The sequence below is a fragment of the Lipotes vexillifer genome, unplaced genomic scaffold (genome assembly GCF_000442215.2).
Source record: "Lipotes vexillifer unplaced genomic scaffold, Lipotes_vexillifer_v1.1 scaffold63, whole genome shotgun sequence".
NCBI classification, from domain to species: Eukaryota; Metazoa; Chordata; class Mammalia; order Artiodactyla; family Lipotidae; genus Lipotes; species Lipotes vexillifer.
The window spans coordinates 2,605,912-2,616,902 of NW_006784492.1; the positions used below are offsets into that span (position 1 = coordinate 2,605,912).

At 38.8% G+C, this 10,991-nt stretch overlaps 1 protein-coding gene across 1 annotated transcript in view; it reads right to left on the bottom strand.

The window, feature by feature from the left end:
• Positions 1-1,060: 1,060 nt before the first annotated feature.
• The window catches only part of RAB33B (RAB33B, member RAS oncogene family), a 16,623-nt gene continuing 6,692 nt past the window's right edge, over positions 1,061-10,991 (bottom strand). Inside the window, exon 2 of the mRNA XM_007456876.1 lies at positions 1,061-1,501. Within this exon, the coding sequence (XP_007456938.1) occupies positions 1,061-1,501 (441 nt within the window). The remainder of the gene's footprint in view (positions 1,502-10,991) is intronic.

Consider the following 10,991-nt stretch of genomic DNA (forward strand, 5'->3'; position numbering starts at 1 on the left):
GAGGAGGAGTAGTTTGTGGTGACCATAAAAATTTAAAGATTTAAACAACAGAAGTATTGTAATGTACTGTTACAGAAATAAAATGTAGACTCATAGCAATTACAGGTATGCCCTCAGCATTACAATCCAAATGGAAGATGATGTGCTTATTCAGCCTTTAGGCATTAAGCTGATTGGGGGCTGGGGGAGAGCGAGGGATACTATATCTGACACATGGCTTGACAAAAAGCCAGGAATAGGTCTTTTGTGGTAGCCAGGAACCATGTTTAGCTATTTTTCCCCAAATTACATCTCCTCAAATCTTTCAATTAGTTTTTCAATGTTTAAAGGTATCAAAATAAAGTATAAAGCACCTTACTATCTGATTTACTTTTGCACGTTGTGTAGAATTTAGTAAGAAAACAATTCAAATTACTCTTTTAAAAATAACAATGATTTTTTTTGTGTGTGTAGACCTGATTGATAGTGATTTGAAATATTAAGCATCCAGAACTGCTGGAAAGGTCATTCTTTATGGACTGAGCACCAGAAAACATTCTAGGCTCTCTCCTTCCACTGGAACTAAAGTCTTGGCTCTACAATGTACCAATAATAATGCATTTAAGTACATTAATAATACAAAGAAAGAACTCTAGGGAGGGGCAAATACCAGTTTTTATGCTACTGAGAACACTTCCCATTCAAAGCACATACGAGTAAGTACACTAAACCCTTAATATATTTTTTCAATTGCAGCAACACAGGATTAAACAATCACTGACTCTTAAAATGCCATCATACTCTCATTTGCAGCCTCCTCATGGGGCCCTCAATAGAAAGATGTTCTGATTCATGCTAACTCTGCTTCACTTCAACCTCTGAAAACTAACTTTTTCCTTGTGTTGTCGCAGTGACAAACTTGATGAAGTAGATACAAAATACAAAAATAAGCACGACAATGATGAACAGTAAAGTGTCAGGATGCTCCATTGTATTTGAGATTAAATTCTACGACTTATCACTGTCATACCTCAAACGTATTTCTTTAGTCAAAATTAGATTGTACAATAAAGACTGTGATTTAGCACCAGCACGTCACTGCAGGCTTTGGTTCAGGCTTCAGGGTAATTCCGTTATCAGGGGGTTGACTAAGCATTAACGGTTTATGGCTCTTCAGCTTATGAGCCAAGGTCATAAATATAGCTTCCACATGGTCATTATCATTGGGGTTTTTAGCAGAGGTTTCAAACAAAGGCATACTGTGCGTGTCAGCAAATTTTTGTGCCAAGTCTGTGGGTACCTGAATGGCACTCCTCAAGTCACATTTATTTCCAACAAGAATCCGTGGTATGTCGTTGGCTAGCAAATGCTGTTTGCATTCCTCTATCCAAGATGGCAGGCTATGAAAACTCGCCATGTTGGTCATATCATACACGAAGACAACAGCATGTACATTTCTGTAGTAGTGCTGGACCATGCTCTTTCTGAATCGTTCTTGTCCCGCTGTGTCCCATAACTGGATCTGAAAGTGGGGGGAAACAAAGAGGAAAACTGAAAGTTTCATTCCAATTATATGTACAGGAAAATTTAACCACCTTTGCATGGCCTGTCCTACTTCTTCACTTACACTACTGTGCTCCCTTCCATGACGCCTTTCCAGTGTTATCTAAGGGATCCAAATGTCATGACACTAGTCCAGTTACCTCATCATTAACGCAAGCGTCAGAACAAAGACTTCAATTTAGCACTTTAATTTCAGTAAATCGAGTTTGTTTAGAAAAATTATACCTCAGAAATTGATTTTAGGGCTTCCCTGGTGGCGCAGTGGTTGAGAGTCCGCCTGCCGATGCAGGGGACGCGGGTTCGTGCCCCGGTCCGGGAAGATCCCACGTGCCGCGGAGTGGCTGCGCCCGTGAGCCGTGGCCGCTGAGCCTGCGCGTCCGGAGCCTGTGCTCCGCGACGGGAGAGGCCACAACAGTGAGAGGCCCGCGTACCGCAAAAATAAAAAATATTAAAAAATTAAAAAAAAAATTGATTTTAAAACGCTAAGAGAAACAGATACCAGGTTTTAACAAACATGTGAAGCGTCTAATTCCTGCAAATTTGGTTACAATATGCCCTTCCCTACATTTCACTCATCTAATTTAAAATAGTAGACTTAGGATAGATGTGAAAAGTCATGAGATCTAGCCCCCAAATCAATATATATATATATATTTTATAGGATGTATATATACATATATATATATATATATATATATATACACACACACACACACACATACACACACACACACACACATCCTATACATCCTATAAAATCCAGGCCCGTTTGAAAATTTTAAATGAATAGGAAATCACTTACCTATCCTAAACATTTCTACCGATAAAAATATTCCATTACCTCCTAATGGAAATATGGGGGAGTTGGGGAAAATGATATCTGAAACTAAATACAGGACTTCCCTGGTGGCGCAGTGGTTAAGAATCCACCTACCAATGCAGGGGACACGGGTTCCAGCCCTGGTCCAGGAAGATCCCACATGCCGCGGAGCAACTAAGCCCGTGTGCCACAACTACTGAGCCTGAACCCTAGAGCCCGGGAGCCACAACTACTGAAGCCCGCATGCCTAGAGCCCGTGCTCTGCAATGAGAGAAGCCACCGCAATGAGAAGCCCGCGCACCGCAACGAAGAGTAGCCTGTGCTCGCCGCAACTAGAGAAAGCCCGCGCGCAGCAATGAAGACCCAAAGCAGCCAAAAATAAATAAATAAGTAAATTTATTAATAGATAAATAAATAAAGCTAAATACAAGTCATGTGTTCTGATTCTCTTAAAACCCTGAATTTATCCTGCCTTTGTTTGGTTCCTAAAAAAAGTTAAATGATGAGGGTACTGGTCACAATGGAAAAGACTAGAGGCAGATTTGCTTAGACAGCCTAAACTGGTGATTTCTCTAGAGCAATACCGAAGGAGAGGGAAACTGAGGGGAGACTGTAGATGACACCCAGATTAAGTAGGATGTAAGACAGGAAGTGCTGAGAGCACAGCGGTATACGGTAAGTGCTCAATTAAGATGTAATGAATGAATAAATATATTTAAAAATGTGATTAGAGATGGAAATACTGATCACCACTCTCTTTCATGCTACCTTAGTTTTTAGCAGTTCTGATTTTTTAAATCTTTTTCGGTGGTAGCTCTTTTTAGTCCAAATTTCTCCATCTTTGAAATATTCTCCCTTTCTTCCAAATTAACATAAATCTAACTTTGTTCCAGGTGGAAATATAAAATACTATACAGGCATATCCTGGAGATATTGCAGGTTTGGTTCCAGACCATTGCAATAAAGCAAATATCACAATAAATCGAGTCACACGAATTTTTTGGTTTCCCACTGCATATAAAAGTTATGTTTACACTATATGGTAGTTAATTAAGTGTGCGATGGTATTTACCTAAAAAAACAGAGTACATACCTTAATTTAAAAATGACTGGGAGACGCAAGAGGGAAGAGATATGGGAACATATGTATATGTATAACTGATTCACTTTGTTATAAAGCAGAAACTAACACACCTCTGTAAAGCAATTATACCCTAATAAAGATGTTAAAAATAAAAAAATTAAAAAAATGATTTATTGCTAAAGAATGCTCACCATCATCTGACAAGTCAGGGTCGCCACAAAACTTCAATTTGTAAAAAATGCACCATCTGCAAGTGTAGTAAAACAAGATATGCCCATAGAAACTTGATTTCTCAGGCTCTCTTGGAACTAGGGGGACAAGTGACAGAGTTCTGGCTAATAATTTGTAAATACTTTTTTCAGTGGGGGTTTCTAGAAAAATAAACTGATTTGTGATTTTTAAAAAAAAAGACAGAGCATTTGGCACGTGCCTTTTGCACTTCTCTCACCACACCCGTTCTGCCTGGAATGGAATATCATGCTGGGAGGCTCAGCAGCCATTTTATAAGCATGAAGAAGAAAGCCACACACAAGAATGACAGAGCAGAAGTCTAGCATAAATAGAATACTGCTGACAGTGCACCATCATACAGACTGCTGCCCCTGGTCTCCTTATTACATGAGAAAAATAAAACCTTACACGGTTAGATCACCATAGTTGAATTTCTCTTACATGTAGCTGAGTGCTATCCTAAAATTATTTGCTGTGTACACTGTTTAAAACCTTTACCGCTTACAGTCGCATTTACTCAGGAGAGTACAGGCTCTGCCTTGATGCACTCCTAGAGACCACTTCACAAAGTACTTTGTTAAAAAATACCCACTTTGTGATGTAAGCAACACGGTTGACAGATGGGCCATGAAGACTCAGTATCATATAAATCAGAGGTAGAAGCAAACAGTTGTCAGCAAACTAAGAACTAATAACATCTAAGACGATTTAAATCAACAGAAATATATTAAATACCTACTGTGTATCCAACCGTAGGTTACTTACACCACTAGGCCTTTGATTCCTCAACAGTAAAAGTAAAATTTAGTTTCAGACCCTATAAAATAAGCATTCATAGACTAGCTACACTAACTATGCAAAGAACTAATAAAGTAAATTATAATTTTTTAAAAATACAACTTTCCTTTTTAAGAAAAATACTTTTTCTTTAATCCCAATTAACACGTTAAGAATAAAAACACTCAGCATACAACTAAAACTGTTTCAAGCTACAGATGTCGGAATTTATTACAAAGCTACACTGTGTACTATCAGCATAAGATTAGAAATACAGATCAGTGGAACAGAACTTAGAGTCCAGAAATAAATCCATATTATCTATGGTCAACTGATTTTCTCCAAGAGTGCCAGGGCAATTCCGTGAGGGAAAGCACAGACATTTCAATGAATGGCGCTGGGACAATATGCAAATAATGAAGTTGGACCCCCTGCCTCACACCATACACAAAAATTTATTCAAAGTGGATGAAAGATCTAAATGTAAGTTAAAACCATAAAAATCTTAGAAGAACACATAGGGGTAAATATTTGTGACCGTGGATGAGGCAATGGTTTCTTAGCTATGACACCTAAAGGAGAACCAACAGAAGAAAAAAATAGATAAACTGGACTTCATCAAAATGAAAAATGTGCTTCAAAGGGCATTACCATGAAAGTGAAAAGACAGCTCAAAGAATGGGAGAAAATATCTGTAAATAATACATGTGTTAGGGGTCTAGTATTCAAAATATTTAAGACCTCTTACAACTCAATAATAAAAAGACACATAACCCAATTAAAAAAATCGGCAAAGGATGTGAATAGATGTTTCTCCAAAGAAAATATACAAATGTTCAATAAGTACATGAAAAGCTGCTCAACATCATTAGCCATCAAACAAATGCAAACCGGTAAGTGTTTGCAGAAATGTGGAAAAGTGGAACTCTCATAAGTTGCTGGTGGGGATGTAAGTGCAGCCACTTTAGAAAAGTTTGGCAGTTCCTCAAAAAGTTAAACAGAATTTTATTTAGCCATAAAAAGGAATGAAGGGACTTCCCTGGCGGTCCAGTGGTTGAGACTTCGCCTTCCAATGCAAGGGGTGCGAGTTTGATCCCTGGTTGGGGAGCTAAGATCCCACATGCCTCGTGGCCAAAAACCCGAAAAACATAAAACAGAAGCAATATTGTAAAAAATTCAATAAAGACCTTAAAAAAAATAAAAAGGAATGAGGTACTGACACATGCTACAACATGGATGAGCCTCCAAAATATGCTAAGGAGAAGAAACCAGACACGAAAGGTCACATTTCTATGGTTCCACTTGTATGAAATATCCAAAATAGACAAACCCATAAAGACAGAATATAGACTGGTAGTTGCCAGAGGCTGGGGAATGGGGAGAAACTTTAATGGGTGACGGATCATGGCAATATTTTGAAACTAGATAAAGGTGGTGGTTGTACAACATTATGAATGCACTTAATGGCTCACTTTAAAATAGTTACTTTGATGTTATTTCAATTTCACTTCAACAAATTAGGGGAAAAAAGAGAGAGAGAGAGAGAGAGAGAGAGAGAGAGAGAGAGAGACAGTTGCCATATGACCCAGCAATTCCACTCCTAGGTGTATATCCAAGAGAACCGAAAAGATACGTTGACACAAAAACTTGTACACAAATGTTCATAGCAGCATTATTCATAATAGTTAAAAGGTGGAAACAACCCAAATATCCACCAACTTATGAATGGATAAATAAAATGCATGTCCATATAATGGAACATTATTCAGCCATAATAAGGAACAAAGTACCGACACATGCTACGACATGGATGAATCTTGAAAACATTATGCTGAGCGAAAGAAGCCAAGACACAAAAGGCCACACACTGTAAGATTCCATGTATATGAAATGTCCACTATACGGCAAGCCCCTCGAGACAGTAAGTAGATTAGTGGTTGCCAGGGTCTGAGGGAACGGGAGGAATGGGGAGTGACTGATCATGGGTAGAGGGTTTCTTTCTGGGGTGATGAAACGTTCTGGAGTTAGACAGTGATGATGTTACACAGGCTTGTGAATATACTAAAAACCACTGAATTGTATATTTTCAAATCTTAAATATCTCAGTTTTTTAGAATGAAAAAACAAAACCCACTTCAAACTGTATCTTTAACATTCAGAAAGAGATTTTGGGAACAATTTGGATGACCTACATATAAGCTGTCCAAAGAAATTGGAACTGATCTCTTCCCTTTTAGTAACATTCCTGCAGCTCAGGTATTCAAAAATCATTTCATCGATGGATACAAATGAACCTATATACAAAACAGAAATAGAGTCACAGATGATAGATGTATTATAGAAAACAAACTTTGGTTACTAAGGAGGAAAGCGGGGGGCTGGGGGGAGGGATAAATTGGGAGATTTGGACTGAAACAGACACACTACTATATAGAGAAAGATAACTAATAAGAACCTACTGTATAGCACAGGGAACTCTACTCAATGCTCTGGAATGACCTATATGGGAATAGAATCTAAAAAAGAGTGGATACATGTATAATAGATTCACTTTGCTGTACAGCAGAAACTAACACAACATTGTAAATCAACCATACGCCAATAAAAATTAATTTAAAAAAATTTCATCAATGAAGAATGATTTATAATGTTTTAAGCAGAGTATATTTTTAAGTTAAAAGAATAATATAAAACACACAAAAAGGAAATATACCCAAACATTAACAATGGTTGTCTTTAAGGCAATTTCCCCCTTTATTTCTACTTTTCTCTGTTTTCCACAACAAACATACATTTGTTCTATTTAACAAGCTAAAGTTTAAAAAAAAATTATGCTGAATTTAGACCTGCCTCAAAGAACCGTAGAAGTCCTCAATAAATGTAAGTGGTGATGATTAGGATGTTTATCCCTAAGAAAACCACCTGCTTGTTTTAGGCTAGGATTGACTCAATGTAACCCTCTTCCCATCAGTCCTGCTCAAAACATTCTAATCATATCAAGACTTCCAGGAAACAAGAAGTCGTAAATAATAACTCTGCACACTTTACTGGAGAACTGTAAAAGTAAACACTATGTTAAGTGAGGCACTTACAAAGAAGTATAGCTGTCTCTCAGTATCCATGGGGCACTGGTTCCAGCACCCCCCAAATTCCAAAATCCACGGATGCTCAAGTCCTTTATATAAAATGGCGTAGTGCTGGCATTTAACCTACACACATCCATACACTCTAAGTCATCTCTAAATTACTTATAATATCTAATGCAAAGTAAGTGCTATGTAAATACTTGCCAGCAGTGGGTAAATTCAAGGTTTGCTTTCTGGAACTTTCCGGAATTTTTTTTCCTCAAATATTTCCCCATGGATATATTTGCCCATGGAGGGCCGAGCGTATCTAAAAGGAAGCTTCAAAATTTCACTCACCGAACTGCTAGAACCAGTGAAGGCATAGGACACAGACGCACTGTTATACTGCCTGCTGCCTTTCAGGTCTGCACAGGACACTGAGGTGAGGGCAAGCGGGCTGCAGAAGGAGCAGTGAGAGACCCGGCAAAGCAAGGACAGGACAACTAATAAAACCTGGCAGCCACAGAAGGCTACAGAAAGCTTTGACTGAAAGAGAGAGACACATATAGATACCCAGTGGGGAACAAACCTCACCATAACCTAGAAAAATCTTGAGCTTTAGCTATGAGTGGAGTGGTTCACAATGCTTAAAAAAAAAGAGAAAACGACACTCTGGAACCTAAGGAAGTGACAGGCTTTTGTCCCGGGAAATGTTAAGTTAGGAAGTATTTTCAAAGCAATTTTTCCCAGTTTAATACTTAATATCTTAAGAAAGAAAATGGTTTATAGGTGTTTCTACAAGATATTACTCCCATTTTAAACATTATAAAGATAACATAAAATATACATTAATAATATTTCATGAATCTCTACTGTAAATTCCAATATCAAGCTCCAACAAAAATGACAACCTAATTGCTAAATACTAAGGGCAGAGTCTTTTTTTTAAAATGTCTATTCAATGCTTTGCCCAGTTTTAATTATTTCTTTTTATTATTGATAAAGTGTGTGTGTGTGTGTGTGTGCGCGTGCGTGTACACATATAGATTTTGGACACTAGACCCTTGTCAGGTATGATCTGTAAATATTTGCTCCCATTCTGTAGGCTGTCCTCTTGTTTTCTTTCTTTCTTTTTTTTTTTTAAATAAATTTATGTATTTATTTATTTTTGGCTGCATTGGGTCTTCGTTGCTGCGCGCAAGCTTTCTCTAGTTGAGGTGAGCGGGGGCTATACTCTTCGTTGCCGCGTGCAGGCTTCTCACTGCGGTGACTTCTCTCGTTGCGGAGCACGGGCTCTAGGCATGCGGCCTTCAGTAGTTGTGGCACGCAGTCTCAGTAGTTGTGGCTCGCAGGCTTAGTTGCTCCGCGGCATGTGGGATCTTCCTGGACCAGGGCTTGAGCCCGTGTCCCCTGCATTGGCAGGCAGATTCTTAACCACTGTGCCACCAGGGAAGTCCCAAAGAGCAGATTCTTACTGTTCATGAAAGCTCTTTTTAGTAGTTTTATGACCAAAATGAGAAATGACCTGGCTAAACTGATTTAATGCTTTTTTTGCTTGACTGAAAAGGATAAAGGTATTAGCCCAGATGACCTTTCTTTGTTTGATCACCTATCAAATTTTCTCTTCCCCTGTTCTTTCAAAGAACACGTTTTTATTATTTTTGCTTCTAAGCAGCCTATATAAAAGATCATCTGGTAATTACATAAAAGCTTCTATTAACAACTTGATGATGTAAATCAACATCATAAGGAGTGTAAGTAACATTTCAAGAGAACTCTTTTTGCTTTGGGTATACAGAGTAGAAATATGTACATCTGATGTATAGATCCAAATGGCAAATTTTTAAATTTATTTTAAATTTTAGGGGTTTTTAGCTTCCCTAACAAGGAGAAGTAACCAATTTTGTGTGACTATTTGAAAGGAATACTTCAAAGGAAGAATTTAATTATAGCCTAAAGAAAGGGATAGGAAGAGAGTAAGCAGGGAGAGAAAGGAAGCAAGAGCTGGGAGCCCTGGGCTGTAAATTCCAGCACTGCCATCTCCACATCACCACCACAGTTTAGGGATGGGCATGTGTCACAAACCCCAATCAGAACCACGGAGTCTTCATTTCAGGACTGGTGTTGGAACTGGCAGAAAGAGAACTTTACTTCTGGGTTTCCAGTTACGTGAAACAAAAAATTTTCATTTTGCTTTGTTACTTTGAGTACAGAGTTCTGACACAGACTCTAAAGCAAAAGATCTTAATTACTGATTGAAGGTTCCTGGAAAGTAAATAATTCTATCACATCTCACCACCTGAGTACACACACCAACGTTGCCACCTTCAAAGACGAGGTACAAGAATCACAGGCTTCTGAAATCAGGCTGGTAGAAGAAGGGGACCCTGGCCTGGTTCCAGGGATCCTTCAGATAGTAGAATGGCTTGGGTCTGTGAAAATGTATGTTGCTCATACCATACAGGCCTCACCAAACCACTGCAATGCAGAATCTCTGTCAGACTAGACCCAAATACCCTCGAGTTTTCTGAGCTAAGGAGTCACAAATTAAGATTCTTTTTAGGGTACCCCAACTGTTAATACTCTCATTCTCTGAATTCCAATGCAAATCAAATCAAGAGGACCAATTTGGTATCTCCCTAACCACCACCACCATGTCTGAAGATGAATTATCAATTTAATTCTAGTAAGGTAAGGTATGAGATGATGTCTTATAAAATATGCTTTGACTTATAAACATTAGATTACTTTTAATAAAGATCAAGACAGAACAATGGAGAAGCGGAAATAATCTGATTTATATTTGGCTTCAGCATTCATTGTATATCATCTTCATCGTGCCATGACACCAAGCTCTACTCCACTCCCTGCGCATGTTAACTAAATGGGACATTTCGTTCTCATCTATCTGCTCTCCAGCTTCAACTTCACATCCATGATTATCTCCTCCGATTCCACACTTCTAGCTGCGAATGTGACATTTCCATCTGAGTACACCACCATCTCAACGAAGAAATGACTAGGAAAAAACTTTTTACGGAGCCTCCCAAAATTCCACCTCCCACATTGTATTTCTCATCTCTACCGAAGGCACACCTACCTCCAGTCAACCAGACCCACACCCTCAGCCATCTATGAGTCCTCTCATCACCAAAAGCCAGTTAATGAAGTCTTTGGCTTTATCATCAAAATGCCTCTCTTACCGCCTCTTTCTTTCATTAGCTTCCCTTATCACGCCCAGTCGGATTTCCAGAGCAGCCTACCAATTGATCTGCTGCCACCAAGTAGGCAGCACTTATCCAAGTCCTGCATAGTTGAGAAACTGAACCAGACACTGGAAGACGTCTACGGGGTTATCAGACACGTGCCCTGTCCTGACCAAGATGGAGTAGACCTAATAGAAGAGGTGGAGGGCTTCCCTGGTGGCGCAGTGGTTGAGAGTCCGCCTGCCGACGCAGGGGACACGGGTTCG